The sequence below is a fragment of the Triticum urartu genome, chromosome 3A, assembly GCF_056163025.1.
Source record: "Triticum urartu cultivar PI428250 chromosome 3A, HENAU_Tu73, whole genome shotgun sequence".
Lineage (NCBI taxonomy): Eukaryota > Viridiplantae > Streptophyta > Magnoliopsida > Poales > Poaceae > Triticum > Triticum urartu.
Window position 1 is genome coordinate 50,768,364 of NC_141875.1, and position 14,711 is coordinate 50,783,074.

At 45.7% G+C, this 14,711-nt stretch overlaps 2 protein-coding genes and 3 non-coding genes across 18 annotated transcripts; 3 read left to right on the forward strand and 2 right to left on the reverse strand.

The window, feature by feature from the left end:
* Nucleotides 1–1,387: 1,387 nt before the first annotated feature.
* LOC125546631 (aspartyl protease APCB1-like) lies at nucleotides 1,388–6,937 on the reverse strand. 14 transcript variants are annotated; one of them, XM_087546278.1, is made up of 10 exons: nucleotides 6,013–6,932; nucleotides 5,796–5,893; nucleotides 5,588–5,702; nucleotides 4,852–4,969; nucleotides 4,508–4,699; nucleotides 4,188–4,424; nucleotides 3,600–3,753; nucleotides 3,324–3,507; nucleotides 2,133–2,171; nucleotides 1,388–1,596 (listed from the first exon to the last, which is right to left on the reverse strand). In XM_087546278.1, exons 6-8 carry the CDS (start codon nucleotides 4,343–4,345, stop codon nucleotides 3,334–3,336), a joined length of 486 nt encoding a protein of 161 aa, XP_087402404.1. In that variant the 5' UTR covers nucleotides 4,346–4,424; nucleotides 4,508–4,699; nucleotides 4,852–4,969; nucleotides 5,588–5,702; nucleotides 5,796–5,893; nucleotides 6,013–6,932; the 3' UTR covers nucleotides 1,388–1,596; nucleotides 2,133–2,171; nucleotides 3,324–3,333. The 14 variants fall into 14 exon arrangements, with proteins under 14 accessions (XP_087402404.1, XP_087402401.1, XP_087402406.1 ...); XM_087546275.1 differs by lacking the exon at nucleotides 5,588–5,702 and having other exon boundaries at nucleotides 6,098–6,937; XM_087546280.1 differs by lacking the exon at nucleotides 2,133–2,171.
* A 909-nt stretch (nucleotides 6,938–7,846) lies between these two features.
* Nucleotides 7,847–10,349, reverse strand: SKL1 (shikimate kinase like 1). The gene is made up of 9 exons (XM_048705917.2): nucleotides 10,134–10,349; nucleotides 9,993–10,039; nucleotides 9,823–9,877; nucleotides 9,550–9,710; nucleotides 9,363–9,445; nucleotides 9,152–9,269; nucleotides 8,521–8,599; nucleotides 8,346–8,410; nucleotides 7,847–8,200 (listed from the first exon to the last, which is right to left on the reverse strand). Exons 1-9 carry the CDS (start codon nucleotides 10,276–10,278, stop codon nucleotides 8,132–8,134), a joined length of 822 nt encoding a protein of 273 aa, XP_048561874.1. The 5' UTR covers nucleotides 10,279–10,349; the 3' UTR covers nucleotides 7,847–8,131.
* Nucleotides 10,350–10,833: 484 nt separating this feature from the next.
* On the forward strand, nucleotides 10,834–10,912 carry LOC125549753 (small nucleolar RNA U61). The gene has a single exon (XR_007301475.1). It is a non-coding gene; the product is annotated as a small nucleolar RNA U61 (small nucleolar RNA).
* A 65-nt stretch (nucleotides 10,913–10,977) lies between these two features.
* On the forward strand, nucleotides 10,978–11,066 carry LOC125549766 (small nucleolar RNA snoR14). The gene has a single exon (XR_007301487.1). It is a non-coding gene; the product is annotated as a small nucleolar RNA snoR14 (small nucleolar RNA).
* An 814-nt stretch (nucleotides 11,067–11,880) lies between these two features.
* Nucleotides 11,881–11,969, forward strand: LOC125549765 (small nucleolar RNA snoR14). Its single transcript, XR_007301486.2, has one exon. It is a non-coding gene; the product is annotated as a small nucleolar RNA snoR14 (small nucleolar RNA).
* The last annotated feature ends 2,742 nt before the right edge of the window (nucleotides 11,970–14,711 follow it).

The window sequence follows — 14,711 nt, forward strand, 5'->3', positions numbered from 1 at the left end:
CTTGTATCTCTTCCATTGTTTTTGAAATCTTAGTTATGAAGGTTGGGGAAACAGACGTAACAAAGGTTTTCTCTTCTTCTTTTTGTAAAAAACATGCATTTGCTTTTATCCATTGAGTCATTGGCCAATGAGGCCATGCATATATATCATGTGCGTTGCTCCTCAAAAACAGCAACTCCTCCCCATCGGTCATTTTTCCGTGGTTATGTGTTTAAAAAATATATGAAGATGGAAGAACGCAGGTAACTCATACATTGATTTCAGCTCTTGTTCATCCTTGGTGCATCCTCTCATCAGCTCATGTCTTGCATTTCTCCATCGTCCTTGGTGCAGAAATTATATAAATCACCAGGCGGTGCTTATCAAAGATTTAGAGCAGTACTTCAGATGATCGGAACTAATTACACCAATAGTGAATTATGCATATGGAAAATTAGCATGCATCACTCGGTTCCATGGGACGTCGCTGATGAGTATCCAATAGATGTCCTAGTCCTCATATAACGGGACATACTCGGATCTTTTAGGCAAAACCTTCAGTTTGCTCCTGTTCATGTCTGTTTTTAAGTATAGGCCTACTTCTTATTTAAATTTGTGTTTTAGACTACAAACCTCAAGATTATTCCATTTGATGTGATGCTAAGAAGCGCACATCTCGCCGTCTCATTCTTTTCTCAAATCTCAAAGCAAATAACACCAGGATCAACTTCAGTAAGAAATGCACATAACAATCATGCCCCTATCCTCGTAAGCGAGTACTCAAAATAAAATAAAAAACTTGACTCAAAGAGCATTATATCTTAGGTCTCGTTGCTCCTCCTCGTGGGCAAGAGCGAGAGATGGGGGAGGCAGCAAGGAAGAGGAGAGGAGGGGAGAGGAGGAGGCGGCAGCTAGGACGGAGGCGGGGCAGGAGTGGAAAGAGGAGGCACCGTGCTCAGAGGAGAGGGGTGGCGGCGGCGGCAAGGGGGGCTAGGGAAGACGCGGGTCAGATCCGGCATGGAGCAGAGGAGAGGGGTGGCGGCGGCGGCAAGGGGAGCTAGGGAAGACACGGGTTAGGTCCATCGCTCGCTCGCTGTTTTTATTCGCTCGCTCTGCACTATTCATGGCATACGTGGATGCCTTGGTTGTGTCTAGCACTCCTTCAACGTTTATATGTTCTGATTCGTCTTAAAATGCAAGTGGGTATTTAGATAGCATCTTTATACATAATCGACACAAGAAGAAAGTTACGAAGGTAGTTCACTATATTATGTGGTTACTGTAGGGCATATGTGAGCACCTAAATAGATTGAAAGCGAAGGAAAGATAAGCTTATTTGCATTGATACTTATGGTGGTAAAGATGGACAATCCATAATACGTATAGCAAGAGGTAATCCACAATGAAATACAAATCCATGTGGAGCATATCACACATGAAAGAAATGCATTATAAGCATGAAGTCTGGTACACTTGCACCACAACAGAACAGGCAACAAGAAATACTTTTTCATCATAGTCCATCATGGGAGCTCCCGCAATACTTTCAGATCCATGGATGTGCAAGCACCAGAGTAAGATTGCATAAATACATTTAGAATATATAGGACTCGAGCCCTGTGAAATACAGGAGAGAGGAAAATACGAAGTGTAAATGGACTGGATAGTAGTCGGCATAGTAACACATTCATTTGGTAGCCATGTATCTTTTTTTCAAAATTGTGTCGCTGGGAAAAAACTACACTGATGATGCTCTCAAATAATTAAATGGATGAGCTTGGACTTCCATACCAATTTAATGAAACACCTAAATATTTCAATAAATATTCTAATTTACCGAAGCTTTTCTTTTGAGCCTTAGGTTTTACATAACATTCCAGTAAATATTCTTTTACAGAACATCCGTACTATAAATGATCCACAAAATAGTTTAACCTGACAATAAGTTTTGAGCCCAAGATAAGAAAAACACACACAAAGTACTATGAGATTGATCAATGGAAACATTATTGGTGTATAGGCTAATAAACAAAGAATCGTCTACTCAAAATTCAAAACACGGCATCATTAATGGATGTCAAAAGCATGCTCGACATGAAGTATATCAGCATGGTGCATATTTAGTTTTCTGAAATAAGGCATGAACAGTTCACCTTTTTTCATCACAGAGGGCTCCAACAGGTTAAAATCACCTACTTAAAGCAGGTAAGTCAGTGATATACGTTGCAAACCATGCATCAGCTGAACTAAGATGCTGGGCATGAAATATTATTTACACATCAGAGTCAACAACATCACATGTTCAATCACTTTGAGCAGGCAGCTGAAAAGGAGCTAGGGAAGGCATGATGAACCACATCAAGAAACATGCAGAGTACATAGGCTTAAGCCTCAAGTACCATGTAAGCATCTCGTGAGCGAAATCACTCAAATAGAAAAAGATTACGTACATCAAGACAATTGTAAGAAGAGTAAAAATGAAAAAGGGCGGCATTTAGATGCATAGAACATAAATAAGAGGTAGGCCTAGCTCCCTGCTGATGCTCTTGTATATGGTTAGAAGCAGAATCAACGTACCAATAGTAGTGCAATTTAAAGGACGAAACACTACTACAGAAAAAAAAAGATAATCAAATTTGAAGTAGCAATCATGGTTCAAAATCTAAACTAAATCAGAATTGAAAAAACGAACTGAGGTCACCTCAGGTTCAACGCTAGTCCTTCATCACCTAGAGTCCAACATGACTTTAGTTGCAGAGCAAATTAAAATGTAAAACGGTTTCATTTTTCTACTGACTCCAGGTAGAGACAAAATAACAAAATCACCAGCTCAGGTGCAGGGAAAAACCACTTAAGTAGCAAATAGGACCAAACAAAAAAAATGGTGGAATTACTCGCTAAGAGAAAGATGTCATAAGGCGAAGAAGGCACAATCTCAAATAAGATATGCCTAAAGGGGAACGGTAATAGGAGAGAAAAAAGGCAAATTGATGAAAAAATAGGTACACCCTCCCCCTCAGCGTATGATTACCTTTCAAGAAAAAACATGTTGAAATATGTATAAAAATTGGGTCCCATGGAGCTCGAGCTCCAAAAAGCACTGGATAATAATTCAGAAACTGCACTAATAAAAATATGAAATGGAAGTATGGTGAAAATACAGAGGCAAAAATGACTCTTGCTAAATCCGTAGGTATAAAAATAAGGAACGGGACACAACAAAGACATGTTCACAAAGTAGCATCAATGAGTGCATTGCTCTTCACAAAAAAGGAGCGCATTGTTGAAGCGAAGAGAAGAAATGCTTCCAAGCAACAATGAGGGCCATAGACAAGCTAGTGTACCTTTTACACGTCAAGAAAAAATGTAAGAGCGGATCATCTCAGCATTTATACACCTAGCTCTTCTGCTTTTTTGATAATATTGGATCTGGGGCATCTCATTCTTCCAAATACTATGTGAAACCAACCTGTCCTGCAGTAAGATGAAAACATATGCTCGCCACAACCTTGGAAAATTATAGGTGAGCTGTGGAATTACAAGATCGTGATCAGGTATATGCAGAATGGAATTAACTGAATTCGTTTCACCAGATGGAGAGAGTTGATGCAAAAACTCACCGAAGCAATCAGGCTTGTGTATATTTCATGTGGAAAGTAAGTGTATGAGCTCCCACTGTCAAAGATCACTCGAGTCAGTTTCCTAGCCTGCTCTCGCACATTAAGCTCCTGACCTCCATAGTTTACTTTCTGTAGTACCGTGTTGTACACGTCCCTGACAGTACACAAAATGCGGAACTGCAGTCAGATACGCGTTTTCATATAACGAATCGCAAGAGGCGCAATATTTGTATGCATCGTAAAGGGAAATCTATGTCGCAACGTAATGCATGGGCATACGCTAGTTCGACGATGTGATGTGCTACTTGCTACGGCAACTGAAAAAAAGGGGGGACTTTATTTGTGGAATGGACGCAAATGTTAGAAATAAGTGAAGAACAGAGCAACATTGCAGAGCAGTTGGGCATAATTTCCATTTGCAGTTTGAGTCATGAGAGCGACATAAATTGGTTAAGATTTCTTGAAGATTTGCCGCAAGCAGAGCATGTCGTATCCCGTCGAAGACGATGCGAGGTAACATGATATTTATGGGAGAAATGGTGGCCACATGTGAGAATAATCTTCAGGCAAAGTAGGGTGGAGACTCACTCTAGACCGTTGCCGACAGGAACCCATGTCATTCCCCATCTGGGAACGTAATCATCACCAAGAAACATGTAGCCACTACTGCTGGGATCCATGGCGATGGAATGGCCGAAAACGTTGGGGATGATCCCTTGCTTGGCTAGCTGGGTAGGGAGGTTCATTGCCCCATTGTTGAGGCCAAGGATCCCATCAGTACTTGCTGGTGAGTCCAGAAACTTTCCTTGTTGATAATGTGCACACCTAACATATGGTACACAAATGGGCAGTTTGTTAGCATACAGACATCACCCACCTGAAGACACAGTCCATGTTTTCCCTCTCACCGTCTGCGGTGATCAGCTGCATATTGTCCCTCGCAAGCATACCGACAGAGGAGCTTCAGTCCGCGTATGCGATCTCATAGTCACATTGTTTGCAAGTGTCACAGTAATTTTGGTTGCCTTGCAATTCCCGACAATGTGAATCACTAGGGGAACTATGTTCTCATTTGCGGGCTTATATAAGGGATGAGGTCCCTGTAACAAGATAAAAAGCCTATCAGGAACGCTGTGAATTTTGAAAATTAGGCTCATGATGGAACACTGGAACCAAGATATCCACAGAAATTGCGTCGCGGCGAGGCCTAGTTCTTATCACGCGATGAAATGTGGCTGAAAATGGTACTCACCTTTGTGCAGTTCGTGCAGGGAGCATCACACTGGATCCATGTCAAGGCGCTCCCGGTGTCGATGTCAAGAAAATAGGGCCTTGCAGGATTGCCAATATCTACAGAAGTGTAGTACTGCCTGCATATTAAAAGGTGAAGCAATCAGAAGAAGAACTATGCCATGTTAGTACTGAAATGAAAATCCACTGCATTCTTAATACATAACAGAATTGAAGAATAGGATTTTATCAAAGATTAATCATGTCAACAGAAAGATTAATCTGAACACCGTTGACTTTGTGAGGTCGACGGTGTAAGTCTTTGCTTGTTGGTTTATACCAATAGCCACATGCCTATATCTAAATACAGGCTTGTGCTACTATTTTAATATGTGGATGGTTGAATATGCTTATAACCAAGCATGACAGAAAAGAAATGCAACATTCCAAGGAACAAATCCCTGTTGGGCAAGTTGGTTAATTACCTTGACTAATTACTGCAAGGAAGGATTCAACTCATTCATGTAAAATTATTCGTAAAAAACAACATGAAAGAAATCAAGAACAATCCCTATCTGTTGTTGTTTAATACATAAATCAAGAACCAAGGTGAAAATTTGTTGAACAACCCCTATTTGTTGAACCAAGGTGAAAGTTTGTTGAACCACAAAAAGAATCCAAGCATCGAAAAGGAGCAAATTGTGCCTTTAGGAGAAAGGGATTCAAATTCCTACACCGGCCCGGCTCGTCGCACGCACCTCTCTGGCAGCACGACCATGGTCGAATCCGCCTTGACGCCGGCGGCCTTGGGCTTCGGGTGCAGCGGCAGCAGGAACGACGAGGCGCCCCCCCCCCCCCCCTCACCTTTCAAAACTGCTAGTAAACCCAGTAAGTAACTTTATATACCAAAGTGTATGATTCTCAAGTTTAGCTGCACAGACAAAAACAGGGACAGAGAATGTGCACCTGAAACCTGACGGAGTTTGCTTCAGCATCCCTCTCAATGGCCAACCTAGAACATAATCATCAACCATGTGCGCCTCCCCCATGTACTTCGCAAGCATCTAAAAAGCCAGTGTTTTCAAATTAAGTTTTTGGCAAACAAAATAGAACCCCTACAAACAAGCCAGTGTTTTCAAATTAAGTTTGGCAATAGACACAACTTTAAATCATCAGTAAGTACCAAAGCAGCCCCGGCGATGAAATGTATCAAAATATGAATGGTAGAGACCGCAACCCGGGCGCTGAGTCATCCAAAGCAGCCTTACATGGCAGCAGCAGCGGCGCAAGAACGGCAATGACGCAAGCGCAATAGGCAGCAAGCTCATAACAAAGGAGAGGACAACCACCCAAGGTGTGGAGGCGGCCCAAGATCCACTATTATTTGCAACAAACCTTAACTGGCCAGCATCTAAAACAATTGCCATATCGGCAAGGAAGGAACAACCAACACAAAGACACATTAGTTTGTCCATACACACGCATATAAAACAAGCTGAGAAGGAATTAGCAAGCTATAGAAGTACATGTAGCCATTTGAAGTACTGGAGTAGCAAGATAGGCCAGCCGCCAGGCAGAGCAAAGTGGGGAGTAAACGCACGGACCTGTTGAGCAGCGAGGCGGACTTGGCCCAGAAGAAGAAGAAGAGGATGAACCAACGCGAGGCTGTACCTGGCGCGCTCGAAGAGGAACCAGACGAGCGTGGCAGATCGGCGGAATCGGGAGAGAGCAGACGAGGAGGAGGTGAGCGCGTGTTAGCGAGGATGCGCACCTGCGCCGCCGCCGAGGAGGCCGTGGAGGGGCCGGTGGTGCATGGCGGACATTGGGACAGGCGGGGCGGGCTAGGGTTTGTTGCGCGGCGAGGAGGACGAAGGCGAGGTCGGCATGGACTCCGAGAGCAGCATGGACGACGGAGAGGACGAAGGCGAGGTGGAGGGGCTAGCGTGGGGGAAGAAGGCAAACCAAGGCCTCTCCTTCCTCTTCTCCCCCCGTCTTCTTCCTCTTGTCCTCCTTCGGTGGCACCGGCGAGAGAGAGGAGGAGGAGGAAGGAGAGGAGGCGGCGGCGGCTAGGAGGGAGGACGAATGGGAAGGGAGGAGGAGGTCGCTTGCGCGGGTGCGAAAGGTAGGTCAATCTGTACCACGCAGGCTCCAGGAAAACCCTCCCTCTGCTCGATGGCCCCCCATAGGCTCACGGACCCACCCGTCATCCTCCTCTATAGCAGTCCCGAACGTGAAAAAAATTGAACGGCTGACCAGACGCCAGCAGCCAAAAAAAGCACTGTTGCAACCTTGGTAACTCTATCGGGCGGTCAAAATCGTCGCCCGCGAGCGTTGCCTCTGGATGGGCGGGTACTCTAGCATGGTTTATACGCTCCGATGGGAGAGCCAAAGATGCCCCTATTAGTATGGCTACTGAATCTAAACCGCAGTTGTTCAATAACACATACTGTGCTAACTACAACAAGGCTATCTTAGGTTACTGCATCTACGTAGTAGAGAGAACATGAATGATGGAATATGAAGAAGAAAGAAGAACTTGAGAAAAGGAATCAGGGTCTGAAATAGCTTGTGTCCCCTCGCTCTTCAACGTATCTTTTGGCGCTAGTTCAAGAGGAACATTTCGGCGCTAGTTCAAGAGGAACATTGATCCAAATAGAGATTCCATGCCTCAGTAGCCTCTTTAGATCATTAGACACAAACATATGGCGAACAAGGAACCGTCATACACGATCTGACTCACCGCGTTTGGTACTCGTAACTTGCCCGTATTCTATGCCGGCGTCTGTCGGTTTCGTCAAACAAGGAAGAAGCAGGCAAGGTGGAGACATGGCTGGCCGAACCAGGACCTCGCCGGAAATGGGACGATGCCGCTCACCATGGCATTGCCGACCGAGCAGAGGCCGGGGATTCACTGGTTTGGGTAGGGGCTCAGTTGTTTTGATGCCCCTCGAATTAGACAACAGCAGAGGCTGAGACATTAGGCGTGTGATGCAAAAAATTATTGACACAAATTTGACTTTCATCAAGAGTGAACTGGTGCTCCTCTTCTACTTTCTTACTCATTGGAAGAACAAATCTCCTGTTTAATGTTCGGCCGTGAGACATATACATTTTACAACTGGCCACATGAATACTTGCAGCGAGGAGTACCGTGTTACTATAATGTCGTGAAAGACTGAGTTGCACGGCACAGCACATGCCCCCAAAGCCTTCATCGGCTCGCACCATGTATATGAAATGTCGCAAAAATATTGAAATCAAGCGGCAGAACTTGATTCCTCGGACCTCAGTCGATGCTCGAATCATTCAGGCTTCCCAGCAGCTTCCATCATCGCCTTCGCTTGGATCAGCTTCTCAATCCGACTCACAATCTGAAAAATGTGTCCAATGTCACCATTAGCTATATTCACGAGAAGTTATTTACAAAAATAGGCCCCATATTCAGCTGCAATTTTTGCGCTTTGTCCAATTGTGTAGACACAGTTCTGTCTAGTATGCTTATATTGTATTGCATACCTCAATGACCATGTCCTCCAGGCTCAAAGAGTCGATGCTGCTGTAGCCTAGCTGAGAAGCCACGTCTGGAAGGTGTTCAGTCCAAGAGAGAATGTCAATAGGGTTTCCCGCAACCGCAGAAAACACATCAACTATGTTCAAAGTGAAGAAAGGATGTTGGATGCTGTCTGCTTACTCTGTACTGAAACAGTAACATCAGAAACTGCATACCGCTCTTTCAGATCATCATAACGCTGACGGAGCTTTGCCATTGCCTGCAGGCATAATATCTCCACTGTGATTCAATAGATCATAAGCCAATCGCCTTTAAGTGGGTATAACTGACATCGGTTTCAGGCTAAGATCGAGATGCACACGTTAGAACAAACAAAGTCCAGGGTCTTGGCAAAAAGATTGACCATTTTAATGCAAATGCAAGGTATCATAGGCTCTGTATCCATCTTATGTGAAGGGTGTGTACAAGCAAGATCACATGAGCACAAGGATGCTCCATTCATATGCAGCATGCACATAACCATGATGAACACATCACACATTGAAGCTAAACCATAAAGTCCACATTCTGAGTTTACACTTGCTGCATTACAGACCAAATTTGGATGCGGTCTTTACACCGATGGATTAATTAGACTGTTGTTAAGAAGCAAGGCAGAGTCAAAAGAGAACCAACCCTTTTAGTATGTCTGCTGAAATCACCGTTATCCAAGTGTAAACAGTAAAAGGCCATCTAAGTTACCGCGTCTCAAGAAAACAGGAATAACAAAACCCATAAGCAGGAGGATGGAATTTGCAGAAGGGGAAAGAACCTGAGAAAAGGAATCAGGGTCTGAAATAGCCTGTGCCCCCTTGCTCTTCAACATATCGGTCACGGCTAATTCAAGAGGGACATCGATCCAGATGGAGACTCCATGCCTCAGTAGCCCTCTGGAGATCATTAGGCACAAACATCAGTCAAAAAACCTCTAGTAGACACACACCCACAGAATGGCTGCTGACAAAAGAGATAGAGGCACATACAGGTTGGTGGAGTTCATGACGGCGCCATCGCCGCAGCAAAGCACGAGGCTGCCCATGGACGTCAGCTGCTTCAGCCCCTCGGTCTGCGGACAGTTTCAGGTAACATTCAGACACAACGTCATCAGAATGGTGCTAGGATTGAACGAACGAATGAACTTCATCAAGATGGTTTGTGTGGAGAGAGCACCTCGACTTCCAGGTAGCCTTTCTCGTCGGACTCCCGGAAGGCGGCGAGGGCGTCCTTGCCGCCGAGGACGTCCTCGAGCAGGTCCTCGCTGCAGAGGTAGCGGTATATGATGGAGTTGGCGAGCAGCTTGGCGATGTTGCGCTTGGCATTGCAGTCCGTCCCTGCAGCCGATTCGGTTCAGTTCAGTGCGTGTCATTCACCAACAATTCCAATCTGAACTGGGACCGCGTGCAATGCATCGAACAGTTTGCAGAGAAAGAAGAGCATTATTACCGACGATGTAGATGGGCGTCTTCCTGAAATCGCCGACGGCCTCCGCGGTCTTCCTCTGGAAGAAATTGAGATTGTTTAAAACTGAGATTGCAGCCATGCACACCCACCACAAGCAGCAGTGAACGAATGGAGAAGAATAACGGTGAGACGGATGGGTGGGGAGCACGTACGAGCAGGGCGACGGAGGGGTTGAGCTCCTCGAGGGTCAGCTCGGTGGCTGCGAATCCACGGCGGCAGAAGCCATTGATTGCTGTCAAGAAAATTGCTACTGCGGGAAGGGAATCTGCGACGGAGGGAGGGCGGGCGCTGACCTGGGAAGGCGCGGAGGCGACGGTGATGGATACGGCGGGTGGAGCCGCGCCGGGGGGAGAAGACGGCGTGCGTCTGCTGCTGCTTCGTGCTCGGGGAGGCGGAGGGCGAGAAGAAGGCCGCTGCCGCCCGCATCGCCATCGCCATTGCCGCTTCGACCGACCTCAATCTCCCTCCCTCGAGTTATCCGCGCCACCACCACCACGGAACGAAAGGCAGGGCCAAGAGAGCAGGGAGGTATCCCCGCCGTCGATGCGCGAGTGGACGGCGCGCGATCGGCTGGCTCGTGGGACCCACTTCCCAGTGACTCGCCCCGCAGCAGAGACCATCTATAAAACCAGAGCCGGGACACACCGGTTCGTCCCAGTCCAGGCTAGGGTTCCTTCGTCCTTCCGCCCGCCGCCGCCGCCGCCGCCGCTGAAATCTCAGCTGAATCTTTTGCTTAGCTGATCGCTGGATCTCATGCTAGGCGTTACTTTTGTTTTTCCCTGATTTCTTGTGCGACTTGCGGCGTTTCTTGTGATTTCTTGTCTCGATTGTTCGTGTGAATTTGGTGGTTGGGGGGAATGGTGTGATGATCTCCTTTAAAAAGTTGCAGAATGAATCATGTGCATTACATCTCAATTCCACACGAGATTTCTGATCATTCCTCCTCCTCGAATCAACAGATCTGGAATGGTGATTTTTTTTTGTGGAATCAGTCGGCAATGAGGAACGAAACCTGTGCCGGAGGCGGATGCGCCCATGTCGGTAACACAACCCTCTAAGAAGTTCTGAGCTCACCATAGTTCGATCCAATTGTTTGGTTGTATATTTCGGTTTGATGATGGATTGATTTGGATTCATGCGAGGTGATGATGTTATGTATGATAGTCTGTCAATCCCCTGATGTCACAAGGTGATGACACGCATACATCCCGACAGGCTCTGATCGCTTCTCTTTTGGATCGATTTCTTCTCATTTTGTGTGTTAGTTGTACCTAGATCGGTATGAATTTGGTGGGCTCTATATTATGAGTCAACAGCAGCCGCCGTTCAATGGCGCCCTGTCTGCCGCATGGAGCCCAGATTGACAAGCCAGGAGAAGATTGTTTGGAGATCCATCTTTTAATTCCAAGCCACAATATCTGGCCATAATTCGTCAAGAACAAATGACAAATCAGTCTTTCCGTCCAATAAATATTGGTTTGTGGTTTGCACCAAACTGAATGAGTTGCATCTCAGTGTCATAAGCAGAGACTACAAGCAGGTGTTTTATAGTCGAAACCATGTGAAGGATTACCACCAAATGTATCTGCCTACATGAAGTCACAAATGTTTTGGAAAATTCATCTAACTCATGCTTCATTTAACGCCATGGAAAAATCATGTCTGCATACGGCATCAGGCATTGCCATTATGTGTTAGACAAATCTTTATGTATGGACAAACTCTATTAATCTCACGGATTCACTACTACTCCCTGAGTTCACAAATATAAGATGTGTGGTGTAAGCCCGTAAAACATCTCGTATTTGTGAATGGGGTTTTTATCATGACGCAATCTAATAACCGTTCCTTCTTTCATGGAACACTAACAACGCTGATAATAGCAAAATCCACAATGACCACCAATGTAGCGCCAGTGAAAGTTTTGTTTTTTCTAAGAAGTTCTGAGCCCAAGTTCGATCCAATGTTCACGTTTTTAGCTTGTTTTTCGTTGTTTCCGGTTGTGTACTTCGATTTAATGGTGGATTGATTTGGATTCATGCGAGGTGATGATGTTATGTATGATAGTCTGTCAATCCCCTGATGTCACAAGGTGATGACACGTATACATCCTGACAGGCTCTGATCGCATCTGGATTTCCGTTTGTTGTGTTTTTGAATTTCGGATCGCTTCCGATCTGCTCTGTTCTCTCTTTTTATCTCTCTGTAGATTTGTAGATCAGGATGAATTTGTTGGGCTCTATTATGAGGAGGTAATAGCACTCTAGGTACTAACTTGCACAGAATGTGATGATTCAGTCCCAAACTTGCAAGGCGAAGTATCAAGTGAAAACGCTTATTCAGTAAAAACTGAAAACTATCGTCGTATGCCATCTGATTAAGGATGTACGGTGCACCCCAAAGGTGGGAATCCAAGTAGCCACTTAATCACAGTTTTGCAGCTAACCCCCTGCACTTACGTCCTAACTTTAACGATTCAGCGGAAAGAAAGGAAAATGAATCATGCTTTATCTGTGCCGCCATGGAGTCTAGACATGCGCCGCTGCTGATCGCCAGGTGCCCTAGCTCTCCGACGACAGCCCCGTCCAACAACACTAGCCCTCCACCGTGACCCCCAGCCCTCTGCCAGCCTTGTCCGTGATCCCACGCCCTCCGCTGGCCATGGCCGTGAGCCATTGCTCTATGCCGGTTGCGACTTGCCTTCTAGAGCACGCATCACTACCGCTCGTTATAAGCAATGGTGTCACCGATCCTCTGCCCCCTGCCGTTAACCTGCCTCCTACACAGGTAAGCAATATAACCTGCCGTTAACCTGCCTCCTACACAGGTAAGCAATATAATTTTTTTTGATGATTATTTTTCTTCCTCCATTGATACAAACTGTTGACGCCAATGCCATGGTTGTTTCTTTTAGCCTGGTGGTGATTTGGTTTTGCAAACCCATAATTGCAATGAGGGTGGCCGCCATGATATGGAAATGCATCCTCCCCCGATCAATTTGGATAGCTTCAGTACACCCCAAAAAAAGAGCTATGGACGTCCCAGTTTGTGTGAGTAACATTATCACCACAACTTGGTTCAAATTCCACTAACAAATAGTAACTTGTATGATTAATGTGTTTTGTAATGTTTAGATTTCATCATGCACACCCATATGCGATGAGAACTTAAAGCCAACTGTAGGAATGACATTCGGTAGTATGGAAGCAGTCGAGGAGTTTTACAAGGCTTATGCACACAACGTTGGGTTTTCAGTTCGAATTGGACAGAACAAGACGAAAGATAATGTGATAGTCTGGAGGTGTTTCCTTTGTGCAAAATCAGGATTCCGAACAAAGAAGGAGGATGAACCCAAGATGGATTTGAATGGAGTGAAGAAAAGAACACATGCAAGAAAGATCACTAGATGTGGTTGTGAGGCCATGATAACTGTGAAGCATATGAAGGATGGCAAATACTCAGTATCATTTTTTCATGAAGAACACAACCATGAGTTTGTCACTCCTAGGAAGCAACATTTAATCAAATCTAACAGAAAAGTCACTGAACAGAACAGGGGATGTTGTCTTGTGAGGTGGAGAATAGACAGTCAGTCAATAGTGCAATTGCTGATGGCATGGACCATCTAATTAATCAAATGCACCCATCTGAGAGTGAGAGGCCCCTCTATCCTGAATTCGTCGCACACAATACCGCAGAAATTTGAGCTCATCATAGACACAGACAAGACATTTCTAGAACCAATTCACATTCATTTAGTAAATCTACAATTTGAGTATGTACAGAAATACCAAAAGACCAAAGATTTCTTGTATAACCACACCCATTCAAATATTTTCTGTACATCTACTTTCATTCAGATGCAGCAAAACAATAAGGATTTCTCTGTACTATACATCCCATTCATTCAGTTACAGCAAAACACCATTCATCATTCAGTTACAGAAACAACAGCTTTGAAGGGCAAGCCGCCGGGAAGGCTGGGCCGCTGAGGAAGGCTGGGCTGCCGAGGTCGCCGTTCACCCCTCGCATGGGCAAGTACCAGTTCGCCTAGGGGCAGCGCCAGGAAGGTTGGGCCGCCGAGATCGCCGTGGCACGGGACCATCACGGTGGCCGTCAGGTCGCCGTTGCGTGGGGCTACCGCCGCCGCCACCAGCGTGTGTAGGCACTGCTGATTAGCGGTCGCGCCGGGGCCGCGGGCTCCGAGTCGCCGTCGACAGAGGAGCGGCGCTGCAGTCTGTCACCGTTACCAGGCTCTGATCGCCGCCTCCATGTCTCTCTCGCACGGATTGATTTGTGTTTTTTTTTGAATCGTTACCAGGCTAGGACGTAAGTGCAGGGGGTTAGCTGTAAAGCTGTGACTAAGTGGCTAGTTAGATTCCCACATTTGTTGTGCACCGTACATCTTTGATCAGATGGCGTATGACAATAGTTTTCAGTTTTTACTGAATAGGGGTTTTCATTTGATACTTCGCCAACTTACAAAACTTGACTCCACCATACCCAACTTGCACCTCATGTGATGATTTAGTCTCAGACCAATCACAGCTCGACAATTGGCAGCCAGGTGGCTGGACCGGTCAGTGCACGCACTTTTGCACAAAAACCCCTGCTGTTTCCTTTAATCAACCCGCACTCACCTCCACCCGAGTCCACGTCTGTTCGAGCTCTATCCACCTGAATAATCTAGCTGCTAGCTGCCGCTGTTTCAGTTACATTGTTTGACTGGTAGGCATAATCCGACGACGGTCGAATGCCCCTATCGTGTCATCTTAAGCTCTGTTGTACTGTGGGCTTGCAGTATGTATTCAGTCATGTTGACCCGAATGAAGTTGTGATGCCATGTTCTGATGTCAAAATTAAAAAGGAAA

Excerpts from the sequence above, each read along its gene's own strand:
- SKL1 (XM_048705917.2), bottom strand. The coding sequence starts at position 10,278 with ATGGCGATGGCGATGCGGGCGGCAGCGGCCTTCTTCTCGCCCTCCGCC. Across the intron at positions 10,040-10,133 it reads TCGCCTCCGCGCCTTCCCAG|CCACCGAGCTGACCCTCGAG; the intron begins GTCAGCGCCCGC and ends GTGGATTCGCAG. Across the intron at positions 9,270-9,362 it reads GTCATGAACTCCACCAACCT|AGGGCTACTGAGGCATGGAG; the intron begins GTATGTGCCTCT and ends AATGATCTCCAG.
- LOC125546631 (XM_087546276.1), bottom strand. The coding sequence starts at position 6,304 with ATGGACAAACTAATGTGTCTTTGTGTTGGTTGTTCCTTCCTTGCCGAT. Across the intron at positions 5,894-6,097 it reads TGCGCCGCTGCTGCTGCCAT|ATGCTTGCGAAGTACATGGG; the intron begins GTAAGGCTGCTT and ends CTGGCTTTTTAG. Across the intron at positions 4,970-5,795 it reads CAAACTCCGTCAGGTTTCAG|GCAGTACTACACTTCTGTAG; the intron begins GTGCACATTCTC and ends TTTAATATGCAG.